We start from the raw sequence: 16,680 nt of genomic DNA, 5'->3' as shown, positions 1-16,680 counted from the left end.
AGACTTATGGAAAAGTTGCCAAAGGCAGTGCCCGTACCCTGCAGCCACTTGGCCCCACTGCTGGCACCTGACCTTACTCGGGAACACACCACAGCCACGGAACCAGCCATGGAACCAGCCACGGCGCGTGCTGGCAACACGTCCTCAGTTTCACCCCAGCCGCTCACCCTGTCCCTGGGCCTCACCCAGGTCACATTCAGTGACTGCACCCCGAGCCCCCCGCTCTGGACAGTTGCTTAGGGCGCCCTTGGTTTGATGACCTGGACGGGTCTGAGGGGTGCTGGCCAGTTACTTTGCAGAATGTCCATCCACCTGGGTTTGTCTGGGATCTTCTCGAGGTGGTAGGGGGTTCTGGGGGTGGGGGGGAAGACCACAGAAGTGAAGTGCCCTGGGGGTTTTAAACGACACTTTCGGTGGTTTCTCATCCCTGATGGTGAAAGCACTAAGTGCTGAGGTCAGCATGTAACGGGGCCAGAGTCTCAGTGCAGGGGGACGGAACGTTCTGGAGGCAGATGGTGGGGATGGCCGCTCGGCAGCGTGAAGGTGCTCAGAGGGCCCGGGACCCAGCTGCCCCCCAAAACCCGTGTGTTGAAGCCCAGGCACCAGTGCGTGCTGTCTGGAGGTGGCCCGGAGAGATCAGCGCCCTCCTGGCAAGAGACCCCGAGAGCCCACTCCCCCTTCCCCAGATGCCCGAGGACGCAGGAGGCCGAGCGGCTCCCACCAAGAGCCAGCCAGCACCTGCTCCCGGACGTCCAGCCTCCAGACCGTGAGCGAGCGTCTTTGCCCCAGCTACGCAGGCTCACAGAGACAATAAGCTGCGTTGTGTGTGTTTGCCTGATTAGATTTTCTAAAAGGTCCGAAACTAAAAATACCAAGAAAAGAAAGTAAAACTGAGGCTAGAAACACACAAGATGGAAACGACAGAGCCCACGTCTAAGGGCAGGCGGGGGGTGGGCAGGGGGCGCCGGGCAGGGGGCCGGGCACACCGACAGGCACAGGGACACCACGTGTCCTCGCGCTCCAGAGCACGTCCTGACTCAGGCACACCTGCTGGCCGCCGTCCCCAAGGGAGGGACACTAAGGAACAGCAACATGGAGGAGGGAATTCCCACCCGGCAGCTCCGAGGCCAGGCGCCAGCCTCCAGGGCAGAAGGAAGTCTAGGAGGACAGGGACCACGGGATCGGGATTCGGGCCCCTCCGCCCACACCCCGTGAGCTGCTGTCCCGTCCCTCCCTGGAACACGTGGGTCAGGAAACCCCACAGGAGAGCCCACGGGCATGCCCGTGACCCTGACCATGACGTTGCCATCACACCGGCCCCTCCCCGACCAGAAGGGAGCGTGGCCAGAAGCCGGGACCCTGAGGGCCTGGGCCGGGGGGGGGGGGGGGGGGGGGGGGGGGCGGGCCCACCTTCCTCACGTAGGACACGGCGTCCTCCTCCGTATACACCTCGGCACTCACACCCCCTCGGCGACGGCGGGCTTTCACCACCGGGTTCGGCGGGGTCGGGGAGACCTCCTCGTCGTGGGAGTCTGACTTCTGCTGCGTCAGAATCTGTCTGGTTTCCTCCTGTGGGGAAGACAGCGGGCGGGCTCACACTTGGGCCTGTCCCCCCTCCCGAGCCTGCTCCTTCAGCACCTTCCAGGGCTCCCCTCTGACGGCCTCTCCAGGCCGGGAAGAGCCCCCCGCTCCCAGGCCACCTCCAAGTCCCCCTCCCCCACCCACACGGCCCTGATGGCCGGGCCCCGGGGGCGGGGGGCACGTCCGCTCCGTTCACCCCTGTACCCCCGCCTCCCACGCGGGCAGACACGCAAGAAATGGTGGGCGGACACGTAAAAGGAAAGGAAATCTGTTTTGTTTTCTTCCCTCCCTTCATTATTTAAATGGTTTACAAATCGTGAGTGCGTGCAGAGGGCACAGAATTCCAAAAGTGTACAGGAACACGCACCGCACACTGCCAAGCAGCCACCACATCCCCACATCCCAAAATCAGTGTCAAGACCGGTGGGGCAGCACAGAGTGAGGTGGGGATCCAAGGCAAGCAGGCCCTCACCTGTCTCCCCACCTACCTAGGACAAGGCCCCCGTCCCCTCATCGGCGAGGGCCACCTTCCCCAGAACACCCACACCCAGCAACCTCCTGGGTCAACCCAGCACAACAATTAATCCGACTTTACCAGGCAGCGACCCAGCAAAAACATGAAGTTAGGAAGGAAACTGAGTCCCACCCACGGTTCCTCAGGGGTTCCCGCTGCCCCACGTTCCAAAGCACCCCTCCCTGCTTCCCAGGCAGCCCGTGAACCCCGAGGGAACCCTGAAACTATCCTAATTCATACTACAGTGTAAATGACTTCTGGAGGCGTTCTTCCCCCAGAGGGCTTGTACTTTCTAAAGACGACGTTTTAAAAGACCCCAGACGGGACTCTGAAGTTCAAACGGGAGGTGTGGTATTCCGACTGGGAACCCACAGAGAAAAGAAAGTCAAGAAGCTATCGTCCTCCCAAAACCAACACAGTTCTGCCATTATTCCTCGTAGGAGGGCCGCCTGTCGCATGCCAGGTGCTGTTGTCGGGGTTTTGCTTTTCCCTCAAACAAGTTTATTTCTTCCACTAAAAACAAGCAAAGAATACAGAGCCAAGCGAAAGTTCGACACGGCGCACGTCAGCTTTGTGGGACGTTACGTGGCACTTGTGCCCCGGGTGGGGGACGCTGGTGGCGTGGACCACAGGACACGCCCGCCTGCGGCCACCGCCTGGGCCCAAGACCAGTGTTCGCGGGCCCGCGGCTGCTCCCTTATTTCCCCTCCGGTGAGGCCCACAAACCAGGCTCCTTGCGGGAAATTTCAAGGCCTTTAAAGGCACCGTAGCTCTCCACGCACGAGCTGCCCCCTGTGCCCCATGACCTGCTGCAGCCTGAGCTCAGAGCAGAAGCAGAGGCCCCGGCTCCCCCCAGGTGCGATCCTGCCCCTTGCAGGGAGGAGGGAACGAGACAGAGAGAAGACGAACGGGCGGGCAGAGCACCAGCAGTCAGGAGAGCCTGGAAGGTACGTGTGCCCAGTGGGCAGGACAGTGAGCTGGGAAGGCTCCTTCCGGAGTGCACTGTGCGATCCTGAGTGAATCCCCTCACCTCTCTGGGCCTCCATCAAGGACTGTTGAAAGCGACCTCACGCAGCTATTTAAAAGTATCTTTAGGGGCGCCTGGGTGGCTCAGTCGGTTAAGCGGCCGACTTCGGCTCAGGTCATGATCCCACGGTCCGTGAGTTCGAGCCCCGCGTCGGGCTCTGTGCTGACAGCTCAGAGCCTGGAGCCTGTTTCAGATTCTGTGTCTCCCTCTCTCTCTGACCCTCCCCCGTTCATGCTCTGTCTCTGTCTCAAAAATAAACGTTAAAAACAAAAATAAAAATAAAATAAAAAATAAAGTATCTTTATAGAACTTCCAAAAGAAAGGGTTGGCAGATGGGTGATACGCATCCTCCCTCCCCCCTCCCCTAAATGATGGTAAAATTAAAGCCTGAGGGGAGGCGAGTCCGCACGGTGAGGACCACAGGGCATATGCCTCCACGGGTCTCTGGAAAACAGGACAGCAAGCTGCCTGGCACTCAGCCAGAGCAAGCCACACGGAGGGTGTGCAGGGAACAGGCCCCCGGATCCAAGGAGGGAGCCTCCAGGCAGACAGGGGGGCCCAACGGGTTCGTGGGGAGCCACACCCTGGGGAGCAAGGGCCACCGGGTCCGTAGGGAGCCACACCCTGGGGCGCGGCACCCCACCTCCCAACTCAGAAAGGTGTGCAGAGGTGAGCTCCTCCCTTCCTACCACCGCCCCTTTTCACGTCCCAGTGTGGAAACCCTCAAGTCCGTAGGGTAGCAGAGGGAGTGACAGACGATCACCAAAACCCCATCACACATCTTCAACAATCATCAAAACAGGGCACACCTACTTCAGCTCACCTCCACGCACTCCACACGCACGCACGCACACATGTAACACGAACACGTGTCCATGCGTGCAACACACACGTATACATGCGTGCACACGTGACACCCGATGATGTGTGCACATCATACACATGATATATACACAATACATAGAACACGCATACGGCAGACACATACAACATGCACACGTATAATACACACAGGCACACGTAACACACGTATACAGTACATTCCGATACGTAGCACATGTATAGTGCACGTGTGCCTAGGACAACATGTATACGGTGCGCACACACCTATAACACGTGTATACAAGGTACGCGCACCTACGATAACACACGCATACAATGTACACGCACACAACACGCACAGACACGCATACACGACATATACACACACATACGTACACAGTTCTGCACATGTAACACATACGTGTATACAAGACACACACAAGACTCCTCTGACACACAGGAAATCGAAGCAAATCCCAGATGTTATGAATTTCATTGAAAAGTTTTCTTTTTTGGGGGGCGCCTGGGCGGCTCCGTCGGTCGAGCGGCCGACTTCGGCTCAGGTCGTGATCTCACAGTCCGTGAGTTCGAGCCCCGCGTCGGGCTCCGTGCTGACGGCTCAGAGCCTGGAGCCTGCTTCGGATTCTGTGTCTCCCTCTCTCCCTGACCTTCCCCCATTCATGCTCTCTCTCCCTGTCTCAAAAATAAATACTAAAAATTAAAAAAAAAAAATTAAAAAAAATCTTTGACATTTATTTTTGAGAAACAGAGTGAGACAGAGCGTGAGGGGGGAGGGGCAGAGAGAGAGGGAGACACAGAATCCCAAGCAGGCTCCAGGCTCTGAGCCGTCAGCACGGAGCCCGACGCGGGGCTCGAACTCACGGACCGCAAGATCATGACCTGAGCCGAAGTCGGCCGCTCAACCGATGGAGCCACCCAGGCGCCCCATGAATTTCGTTTTAGACCTTTTAGTATGTACCTCCTAAAAGATGACCTTTAAAAAACATAGAGCCCCATGTCCTCAAGCTACATGAGCCGTCGGGACCACAAAGCACCACTCGGCCACCCCAGCCCCTGGCCACAGAGCTCAGGGGCTGACGTGGGGCCGGGTCCAGCGACGCGCCCTTCAGGGCCCAGGCTCCGGGTGCGTCTCGGCGGCCCCGCGGCCCCCTTGAGAGGCTCGGGTGCGGCGAGGGGGGTCCAAGCGGAGAGGGCAGGGTTGCACGCAAGAGACCGGCCAGAGGCCACCTTCTCAAGGGAAGCACTGTCGGGGCCCCCCCTTCCATGGGGCCGTGGGCATTGCTGTCCTGGCACCAGCCGCTTTCCATGGATCCGGGGGCTTCCAAATGCAAGGCACTCGGGGAGGTGCTGGGCGGAAACGGGGCCGTTATTTCTGGACGGCACCCCTTCCCCTCCTCCTCGGGATTCCAGGAAAGCCTCTGGTTTTCCAGAGCCCCCTTCCTGTCTCCTGCTCTCACGCAGATGAACTGTCTGGGTTGCAGGATGGTCAAGGGCAGGAGGTCAGAGGAATCTTCACAACAGTGTGGGAACGGCGATTCCAGAAAGCTCTGCTGCCAGAACCTTCCCCAGAAATGCCTAATGCCACCCCAGGGACCGTCCTTGCTCTGCCCCGGGGCCACGTTCTCCCCAGACCGCATATGACGTTCACTGTCTTCTGACCACGATTTTCCGGCACGAGGGGCAAAATGCGGCCTTGCGGCCTCAGAAGAGGACATTCTCTTCTGAATGTCGGGAGGCGGGATGTCGGGAGACTTTCTGGAACTCAGTATACGCTGCTGAGAAGCCCACGTGCCTGGGACCCGGCACAGATGGAGTCGTCCCCTCCACCCCATGCTCCCCCTCTCTGGCTGAGGACACAGCCTGCCGGTCCTTTTGAGAGGCCTTCTGGGGCAGCGGTCCACGCCAGCCTGATTGCCCACGCTGGTCCTGAACACCCCGCAGGAGGAGGGGCCGCTTCCCCAGCGGTGGCCAAGTTGGCGTTTCTGGACCTCCCCCCAGGGGGACTGTCCCTTGCCTCCCTGTCCCCTCCGACCGAGGGAGAGCCGTGCTACTTGGGGACCTGCGGCGTCCAGGACAGGGGTCCATGGTGCCACCCCTGGACCAACCACAAGCCCCCTCCCAGGGCTGCAGCATCTCAGAGCACGAGGCAAGCCCCGAGGCCAGCCATCCCCACCTACAAGGCAAGGAAACCGAGGCCCGGAGAGTGCAAGGGGCATGTCCAGGGGCGCTCGACCTTCAGTGGCAAAGAGAGGAGAGAAAGGTGCAGTTTCAACCATTTATTGAGCACTTTCTGAATACCAGCCCTCATACAGAGAAAAAGGCACGGTTTGTCACGGAAGGTTTCGATCTAATAGGAAAGACGGGTCCAAGTCTGACAGAGAAACCGGCTGAGCCATGAAGGACTAGACACAAGGGCTGTGCAGGCAAGGGGGCTCCTAGGCCACCCCTGGGAAGGAAGAGGCCGGGAGGGCTTCCTGGAGGAGGGGCCTTCTGAGCCGGCCCGGATGAGACAGGCCGAACCCAGGGGACACCGTGGGTCGTTGGGAGCTCAGCCCCCCACCTCCCCAGGTGCCCTCTCCGGACCTGTGGCATATTCCCGTTTACATGGTCCCTTCTTTGTGCAGCCACCTTCCCAGCTGTCCATTTTATTCATCCCCAGAGTCACCTCCTTTACCATCTGCCGTCACCTCCTCCATTTCCGTTTCGTTAACTTCTGCTTTATCCTTGTCATTTCCACCGTGTGGCTCTGTCACTCACCCTCTTTCCAACCTCCCAGGCCGCACACCGTAGCGGCTTCCATAGGCTCCCTCGAAAATTCAGAGGGCAGCTCTATTTGGAAACAGGACCTTTGCAGACACAGGTGAAAATGAGGCCTTGGTGTCCTCGTAACAGGAGGAGGATTTGGACACACGGCTCAGGGCAGATCTCACCGTGAAGACAGAGGCAGAGGCCGGGTGACGTGTCTGCACATCAGGGGCTGAGAGCAACGTGAGGCCGGGACGGACCCGTGTCGGGACCACCAGGAGGAAGTGCCCGCTGCAGCTCTGAGCTTGGGCTCCTGGCCTCCCAGCCGTGGGGCAGAAAATTCCTGCTGCTCGCGGCCCCCCAGTCTGTGAGGATTTACTCTGGTGCTGTAGGAGTCGGAGACACATGGTTCAGTAATTCCTAATCTTAGTGTCCAGTGAAGCAATAATTTTCCCTCTAAAGACCAACTAGGGGGCGCCTGGGTGGCTCAGTCGGTTAAGCGTCCGACTTCAGCTCAGGCAGGTCATGATCTCACCGTCCGTGAGTTCGAGCCCCGCGTCGGGCTCTGTGCTGACAGCTCGGAGCCTGAAGCCTGCTTCCGGTTCTGTGTCTCCCTCTCTCTCTGCCCCTCCCCCGTTCATGCTCCGTCTCTCTCTGTCTCAAAAATAAACAAACGTTAAAAAAAAAAAAAGACCAACTGGGATGCTTTAAATGTCACTTAATTCTAAATATCTTGTAATTTTTTACTATGACAATCTTCTTTCACAAATTACACAAACGCTCATTACTGGTTTCCAAGCGTATGCGGAGGCTGGCTTCCTCCGTTTTCTCCTGGTTAGCACTTTATTAATGACCGTAAAACAACTTTATTGGGTTATGGTCAAAGAATATGGTTTTTGAGTAAGAAAAAGATTTAACCTCATCGGGGGATGTACTTGATTGTAAAATTCTGATTTACACACCCCTTTCCAGGATCTCGTCAGTTGCCTGAGCACACACTGAAGCATCCCAGAAAGAACGTAAGTCAGTAAGGACGCAGAGCCGACCTGGGGCCCTGACCAGCCGTGGCCCTGCTGCCTCGTGCAGTTGGGTGAAGGGCAGCGCGCACGCCCAGGGCGGCACAGCGGGGAAGTCCTGGACTTCCTGATGTGCTCCCAGATCCGGCCCGGTACCTAGAACGACACCTGCCACGTAGCTGGTGTTCAAAAAACATCTGTCAACTAAGTGAGTAAGTGAATAAAACCTTTTTGGAGAACTGTCACCAGAAATCGATGGACACTTCTAGGCCCCATGAATATATCTCTTAAAATATATCCAAAGGAAGCAATGAGAGGTGTCAGAGATACCTGTACTAGAATGTTCTCTGCAGTGTTTCAACAAATTTTTAATCCAGCTAGCAGCAAGAAATTGCTTGAATCAATTTAGAAATATCTACATAAGGGGCGCCTGGGTGGCTCAGTCGGTTGGGCGGCTGACGTCGGCTCAGGTCATGATCTCGCGGTCCGTGAGTTCTAGCCCCGCGTCGGGCTCTGTGCTGACAGCTCAGAGCCTGGAGCCTGCTTCATATTCTGTGTCTCCCTCTCTCTGACCCTCCCCTGTTCATGCTCTGTCTCTCCCTGTCTCAAAAATAAATAAACGTTAAAAAAAAATTAAAAAAAAATAATTTAGAAATATCTACGTAATAGAATACTCTGGCTTGTTATGTCACGTTTTTAGTAACATTTAACGGTCACAGAGATGATCATAGGGGCGCCTGGGTGGCTCAGTCGGGTAAGCATCCAACTTCGGCTCAGGTCATGATCTTGCAGTTTGTGGGGTCAAACCCCGCGTCAGGCTCTGTGCTGACAGCTCAGGGCCTGGAGCCTGCTTCACATTCTGTATCTCCCTCTCTCTCTGCCTCCTCCCTCGCATGCGCGCGCTCTCTCTCTCTCTCAAAAATAAATATTAAAAAAAAAAAAAAGGAGTCAAAATTACATACAGTTAAGGGAATGAAAACACAAGCCACAGACTAGGAGAAAATACTCAAAAACACACATCCGCTAAGGACTCGTGTCCAAAATGCTCGAGAAACCTCATAAGGTCAACAAGAAAGCAAACAACCCAGTTAAACACCAGGCAGGAGATCGGAGCAGAAGCCGGGGGAGAACGCGTGTGGGAGGGCAGGCGCGCACGGGAACGTGCTCCACGTCGTGTGCCGTCAGGGAAACGGGGAGCAAGACAGCAAGGAGAGGCCACCGCCGCCTGTCAGAAGGGCCACGGCCCACAGCACGTCACCGCCGGGTGCTGGCGGGACGGGGAGCAGAGGGGACGCAGGATGCCGCGGCCGCTCCGAGAGGGACCCTGGTGTCTTACAAAACCGAGCACGGTCTCGCCGTGCGGTCCTGCAGTCACGTTCCAAGATGTGAGAACGTGCGTGCTCACAGACCTGCACGCGGATGTTTGCAGCGGCTTTATCCGTGATTACCGAACCCGGGCAGCAACCGGACGCCCTTCGGTGGCTGATGGACGACCGGGCTCCATCCGGGCGGTGGGGTTTTACTCAGCCCCGGAAAGAAGGGAGCCGCGAAGCCAAGAACGACGCAGAGGCACCTTCGATCCAGGTTACTGCGTGAAGGAAGCCAGTCTGGAGAGGCCGCCCCCTGGGTCATCCCAGCCGAGTGGCCTTCTGGGAAAGGCAGGGGCAGGGAGCCGGTAAAAGATCAAGGGTTCAGAGGGAAAGCGGGAGGCATGAACAGGTAGAGCTCGGGGTTCTTCGGGCAGCAGCACTAATCAAAATGATACTTTAACGACAGATATGTGACATCAGGGATCTGTCAGAAGCCACAGGACTGTGGGGCACAAGGAGTGACCCTGACATAAATTCCAGGCTTCAGTCGAGGGCGGCGGCTCTCGCCAGCTGTAACACACTCCACTGACACAGCGGGACTAGTGGGGAGCCGCACGGAGCGGGGCACGCGGGAGCCCTGCGGCCCTAAAACTGCTCCCACAAGATAACACCTGTCCGTTAAAAAGGAGTACCACTGGGGCGCCTGGGTGGCGCAGTCGGTTAAGCGTCCGACTTCAGCCAGGTCACGATCTCGCGGTCCGTGAGTTCGAGCCCCGCGTCAGGCTCCGGGCTGATGGCTCGGAGCCTGGAGCCTGTTTCCGATTCTGTGTCTCCCTCTCTCTCTGCCCCTCCCCCGTTCATGCTCTGTCTCTCTCTGTCCCAAAAATAAATAAAAAACGTTGAAAAAAAAAAATAAAATAAAAAGGAGTACCACTTAAATAACAATAAAAAACGAAACAGGAGTAAATCTAACCAAACACATGAAGGAGCTGTGTATTAAAAATCTAAAGGGGCGTCTGGTGGCTCAGTCAGTTGAGCGTCCAACTCTTGATTTCAGCTCAGGCCATGATCCCAGGGCCATGAGATCGAGCCCCACGTCAGGCTCTGCACTGAGTGTGGAGCTTGCTTGGGATTCTCTCTTTGCCCCTCTCCCCACTTGCACATACCCACTCTCTCTCTAAAATAAAAATAAATAAATAAAAATTAAATAAATACAAGTTTTTCTTTCATCCACATTAGAAATCAAAGACCTAGATAAACGGAGAGCTATTCTGGAAAGTTAGCTGCAGGTCAACTAGAAGATTCTAGATTGTGGTCTATTCTCCTTAAAAATCAATAAATAAAAATTAAATAAATACAAGTTTTTCTTTCATTGACATTAGAAATCAAAGACCTAGATAAACAAAGAGCTATCCTGGAAAGTTAGCTGCAGGATAACTAGAATATTCTAGATTGTTGTCTATTCTCCTTAAACTGATTTATGTATCAACGTGAACCCACTCAAAATCCCAAGAGGATTTTTTGGTCCATGTCACCAAGATCACGCTAAAACACGCCTAAAAAGGCAGAGGAACCGGGGTGGACAAAACAATTTTGAAAAAGAACAATGCAGGGGCGCCTGGTGGCTCAGTCGGTTGAGAATCTGACTCTTGAGTTTGGCTCAGGTCATGTCACAGTCGTGACACCGAGGCCCACGTCTAGCTCTGTGCTAAGCAATGAGCACGGAGCCTGCTTGGGATTTGCTCTCTCCACCTCCCTCTGCCCCTTCCCCAAATCGTTCTCTCTCTCTCTCTCTCTCTCTCCCTCTCTCTCAAAATAAATAAATGAACGTTTAAAAAAAAGAAGAAGAAGAAAAGAGAAAGAATAATGCAGGGAGGCTCATACTACCCGACTTCGATCTTCACATAATGGCAGAATGATCCAGGGGCGCCAGGGGGCTCAGTCGGTTGAGTGTCCGACTTCGGCTCAGGTCATGAGTTCAGGGTTTGTGAGTTTGTGCCCCACGTTGGGCCCTGTGCTGACAGCTCGGAGCCTGAGCCTGCCTCAGATTCTGTCTCTCTCTCTCTCTCTCTCTCTCTCTGCCCCTTCCCTCTCTCTCTTTCAAAAATGAATAAAACATTAAAAAAAAAAAAAAAGATCCAGAGACATGCCCCCAGTGTACGGCCAGCTGATGAAGTCAAAGGTCTGCCCAAATTCAGTGCAGAGTTCTTCACACAAAGCTAAACACAAAAGCACAATCCACTAAAACAAATACCTTGAAAAACCAGACTTCAGAAGCCAGAACTTCCACTCTGTGAAACACACTAGTGAGAAAACAGGCAGACAGGCTGAGGACGGACTGGAAGGAGGTGTCTGCAAACCAGAACCTGACGCAGGACTTGCATCCATGCACATAAGGGCACGAGTTGAACGCACGGAGTTTCCAAGCCCAACAGTAAGAGAAGGACCTGGTAAGAAAATGGACAAGGGAAAAAAAAAAAAAATGGACAAGAGCCATGAACAGGCACTTCAGCGGGGAGACAGGCCAAGGGCAAGTAAGGGCATAGGAAGAGCACGGGAAGATGCTCAGTGACACTGGTCATTAGGAAATGCAATAGGGGCCTGAAGGGCCACCCCATGCCCATTAGAATGGCTAAACTTTGAAACCTGGTAACACCAAGTGGTGGCCACGTGAGGGCCAGGAGCCACTGCTGGTGGGAATGCAACCCGCCAAAGGATGAACACACTGTGCTCCGTCTACACAGCGGAGTGCAGTTCAGCAAAATAACTCAAACTCAGGACACTCACAAAACCTCGAGGAACCTCAGAGGCGCTTCGTTAAGTTAAAGAACCCAAACTCCTCGAAAGGCCACATGCCACGCAGGACTCCACTGACGGAACATTCTTGAAAATGCAGAGCTTCGGACACTCCAGTGGTGCCAGGGGTTACAGGTGGGGGACGGTCTGACCAGCACGGGCAGAAAGAAATGGGCGGCGGGGGGGGGGGGGGATGCAGACGAGAGAACAGCGGCACCTCAGGTCTGGGCCTCGGTTACGACGGCAGGAACACTACGGTCAGAGCTCATGTGGTTGCAAAGCACACAGCACGAGCTTCAGGGCATTTAAATTCAAGGAGAATTATGGGGCGCCTGGGTGGCGCAGTCGGTTAAGCGTCCGACTTCAGCCAGGTCACGATCTCGCGGTCCGTGAGTTTGAGCCCCGCGTCGGGCTCTGGGCTGATGGCTTGGAGCCTGGAGCCTGTTTCCGATTCTGTGTCTCCCTCTCTCTCTGCCCCTCCCCCATTCATGCTCTGTCTCTCTCTGTCCCAAAAATAAATAAAAAAACGTTGAAAAAAAAAAATTAAAAAAAAATAATAATAAAAAAAAATAAATTCAAGGAGAATTTTAACAGGCGAGCGGAGCGGGCTTACCCGTCCTGCCGTGGAGCGTCCCCTCGAGTGACCCGTCAGCGGGGACAGGCCAGGCTCAGGGCAGCGTGCCCACGTGCAGGTCAGCCCAGAAATCGCACCCACGTTGCCCAAAATGCGTAACATCCTCCCGAGAAATCTCAGACAACGGAGCCAACAGAGGTGGGCTCTGGGCGGCAGGGGCGGTGGGGGTGAGAGACTTTCAGCTTTCACACCTTTGACTCTGGGCCATACGCACACATCACTTTTCTGGGCTGCCTCCCTGGCACGTGCATCCAGTAGGGCGTCCTGCTCTGAGAAGCTGTCTTGTCCCCCGCCCGACGCGGGGCCTTAACTGACGGTACGGGTGCTGTCGCGGCCGCTCTCGTCCCCGGGCACAGCAGCAGTCACCTCGGAGCCCGGAAGGCCTGGCGGCTCTAAGTGCCAGGGAGCAAGCAGGTGGTGATTCCATGCGACTCTGCCCCTCTGCGTCCCCCGGGTGTGCAATGAAGCAGTCCGTCCGTCTAGGCCTCTGGGCGCCACCAGAATGGCGCCGGTCACCGGGAAGCACGTGCTGAGCTTCCAAACTGAGCGACCAGAGACCCGTCCCGTAGCCCAGCGTCCACCCACCGCCCTCAGGAGCGGTTTTCTGGGTGGGACGCCACTTACTGCCACGGATGTCTCCCAGGAGAGCTGCCCCTTCTGAGCTGTGTCCGCTCCTTCCAAAAGCAAGACACGTGACTTGTTACTTTTTACTAAAGACATAGCAGTGAGCCTGGCCGCTCGGACTGTGTCACCACCGCTGAACCGATATCCGGCACGGGGGGGTGGGGGGGGGGGGCCAGGCACGGCAGTGAGGTATCGATGTCCACAGATGAGCACAAAACAACGGTCAAAGAAGCCAATGTTGGTGAGGATCTGGGAATTCGGCACGAGCCACGCGTGTTAGGGGAACCACAAACTCATCTAATTCTGTGGAGTAAACCAGAAACGTGGCTCTAGAGCTGTAAAAACACGCAGACACGCAGACCCCAGAGCACAGGCCCTGACTGCAGCACAAAGGCACAAAGGTGTTTTCTGAAGGAAAAAAAGAAAAAAGAAAAAGAAAGAAAGAAACTGAAAACCATCAAACACGAAACAATGCAAACAAAGGCCACGACATCCACGTGATCTTATGGCCACAGATGCCATAACGGTGCTACTGAGACGAGCACGGAACATCAACGCATTTGACACCACTAGAATGGACACTTTAAAACGTTCAAGGGGGCGCCTTGGGGCCTCAGTCAGTTGAGCGTCCGACTTCAGCTCAGGTCACGATCTCGTGACTCACGGGATCAAGCCCCGCGTCAGGCTCTGTGCTGACAGCTCGGAGCCTGGAGGCTGCTTCCGATTCTGTGTCTCCCTCTCTCTCTGTCCCTCCCCCACTCATGCTCTGTGTCCCTCTCTCTCTCTTTCTCTCTCAAAATTAAACATTAAAAAATGTTTAATACATTTTAAAAAATAATAAATAAAAATAAAATGGTCAACAGAGTGAACTTGACGTCCCATACATTTTACTACAATAAAAGAACACTAACAAAAAGTCAAACCGAAAGTGCGCGTACGAGACAATGACTCAGGTCTGCACGTGCACGTGTCTGCCGCACAGTGGGAACAGTCCTCGTGAAAACGCAGGGTTGGTACGTACGTGAACGGTAACAGGTGTATCTTTATGGAGGGAACTCTTGCTTACAGCGTCTAAACTCCATTCTGGAAAGGACAAACGACTTCATCGCCCATGATCTTTTGAAAGACCACGTCTTGGAGAAGCTTCGGGGCCGTGTCATCAGTGCATAATGATGCACTGGACCGTCTGGCCCCCTCAAGTCTGGACCTTAGAAGAACCACCTGCTTAAATGGCCCGCGATGAAGTCACTCATGGAGGCCTGAGGCCCGGCCAGGGCAGCGCCCCGAGAGCTGGGCCATCCCCGCCGCTCTGTGCCGGGCCTTTATCTGGGCCGCGCACACACGTTTCCCGCTTGTCACACGAGAAAACTCCCCCTCCCCGGGCGTCTGCCTGCTGTCCACTCACGGTGGCCTCTGCAGGGAGCAGGTGGCCCGGGACTCCGCCCCTCCCCCAGCCACGGGCAAAGAGCCTTCCTGCTCCCATATTAACGAACGCTGGCTGAGCAAGTGAGACTCCCGTGGGAGCTCAGGACGCCCTCAGGCAGGGGTCTCAGATCTGGCACCAGGGACGGACTCCCTAGTAGAGTCACCCACACGTGAAAGCATGCACGTGGTGTCAGAGAACCCGCAAAATCCCCCCAGCGCCCGAGCGCGTCAGCCGTGGCGGAGAAGTGACAACAGGCCGCAGCCGGGCCCTGAGGCACCGGCTTCTGTCCGCACCGCCTGTCACACACCTCGGAGCTCGTCTGGCGCTGCCTTTGACAAAGACGTGAAGGCTGGTCACCCGCTCTTCCCGTTACCAGTGGCTCGCGGTCGCCCGCAGCCTAAGCAAAGCAGCCCTTTGCAGCCGGACTACAACCCCCCAGGGCACAGTTGTTGGGTTCCCAACCCCAGGACCTTAGACCGTAAGCTCATCTGCAGACAGGGTCTTTGCGGATGTGATCATTAAAATGACGTCACGGGGTGGGCCCTCAGGCAAGGTGACGTGTCCCCACGGAAAGAGAGAAGGCCGTGTGAGGGTGGATGCAGGTCGGGATGGGAGCACCGCAGGCTGACCCTGGGGGAGGCGTCTGGGGCAGGCCGGGCCCGCGCCCGCAGCCTCCAGGACCGAGTGTGGCTTCCTGGTCTGCGGGGCTTTGACCCGGCGGCCCCGGCAGGCTGACGTGGTAGCTACGGTGACCATGACTTGGCGAGGATACGAATCCCTCGTTGTCAAGTAGTAGGAAACTGCTCAGTCTCCTCCCCCGACTGTGACAGGCCACCCTCCTCTTCCAGAGCCCGGTCCTCACCTGTCACCTCCTAGGGCAAGTATGATCAGAGAACCTTCCCGCCCCCTGCCCTTTGCCGGCCACCCCCTGCCCCCAACGCGAGCTCACAGCCTCCTGAAGACTCGCGCTGTCGCCGCTCTCCCGCCCTGCCCGTCTGCTCTCACTTGTCCCCTTCTTGCCAGGTGGCACTGCCATTCACTCAGGTCCACACCAAAGCCTCTTGCCCCGCTCCTACGTCCGCTCCACCGGCCAGCCCTGAGCACTGAGCCACAACTGACAGCCGTGTTGCCTCCCCTCCGCACCCCCGCTGGATGCTCAACCGTCTCTGGCCATCGCCGTGTGTCCCCTGGGGGCCAACCGTCCCCGGTGGAGAACCTCCTCTCCATCTCGCACTGATGCCCGTCAGCCACACCTCCGAGACACGTCGCCTAGCGGGTGCCACTTGGGAGCAACCCCAGCAAATGACTGCAGCCCTGACAGTGAGGGTCTGAGGGAAGGGAGGAGGCCACAGGGACAGGCACGTCACCTGTGGGTGGGCCTGGTGGCCAACACTCACACCCACGGCACCGCTCCACAACCATGACCTCAAGAGTAAGCAAAGTGGATGAGGGCCACGGGACTGTTGCACATCAACTGGGAACGACAGCCTTTCAAATGAAAACTGCCCAAGCCGGCTACGATGGGCAGACCCACAGCCAAACTCTGTCGGCGGCGGGCACGTGAGCTGCCACGACAAGGCGACAGCCACCCAACGGGGGCCTCCTCCACCCACCGGGACCTCCGCCACCCAACGAAGCCATAGCCACTCAACAATGCCATCTGGAATTTCCATAATCCCATTTCCAAAAACTGTACTAAACAAACAATGCCACACACAGGGGAAAAAGACCACGTACAAATGCGTTGGTGTGGCATTATTTTCAACTTTGAAGAAAACCATAAACAACTCAGTTGTCTCGTCATGAGGGAGAGTGTTGAGAAAACTTCAACGTAGGGTCACACACCCAGCCGAGTGAGGTCTGTGAAAAGCACAAGTATGCGATATAAAATGGCATCTATGACACGATTGTGTGGGGAGAGGGGGCAACTGGGTGGAGGGGGGCCACGTACGACTGTTACTCCTTCTTTCTGCTTCTGAACCTTTCAAACTTTCTTTAAAAGGTAGGCATTACTTGGGGCACCTGGGTGGCTCAGTCAATCGAGCTTCGGCTCAGGTCATGATCTCACAGTCCGTGAGTTTGAGCCTCGAGTCTGGCTCTGTGCTGACGGCTCAGAGCCTGAAGCCTTGCTTCCGACTGATTCCGTGTCTCCCTCCGCCGCTCG

The 16,680-nt window shown here is 56.1% G+C and overlaps 1 protein-coding gene across 2 annotated transcripts in view; it reads right to left on the bottom strand.

The window, feature by feature from the left end:
* Positions 1-16,680, bottom strand: part of PRKAR1B (protein kinase cAMP-dependent type I regulatory subunit beta) — a 103,853-nt gene that overhangs the window by 83,816 nt on the left and 3,357 nt on the right. For both annotated transcript variants that reach the window (XM_053893839.1, XM_053893838.1), the window contains exon 3: positions 1,411-1,569. In XM_053893839.1, the coding sequence (XP_053749814.1) occupies positions 1,411-1,569 (159 nt within the window). The remainder of the gene's footprint in view (positions 1-1,410; positions 1,570-16,680) is intronic.

This window comes from Panthera pardus, unplaced genomic scaffold (assembly GCF_024362965.1).
Source record: "Panthera pardus isolate Hobbes unplaced genomic scaffold, ASM2436296v1 HiC_scaffold_4, whole genome shotgun sequence".
NCBI classification, from domain to species: Eukaryota; Metazoa; Chordata; class Mammalia; order Carnivora; family Felidae; genus Panthera; species Panthera pardus.
The sequence above is the reverse complement of the archived record's forward strand: the minus strand, read 5'-3'. Positions and strand labels throughout refer to the sequence as shown.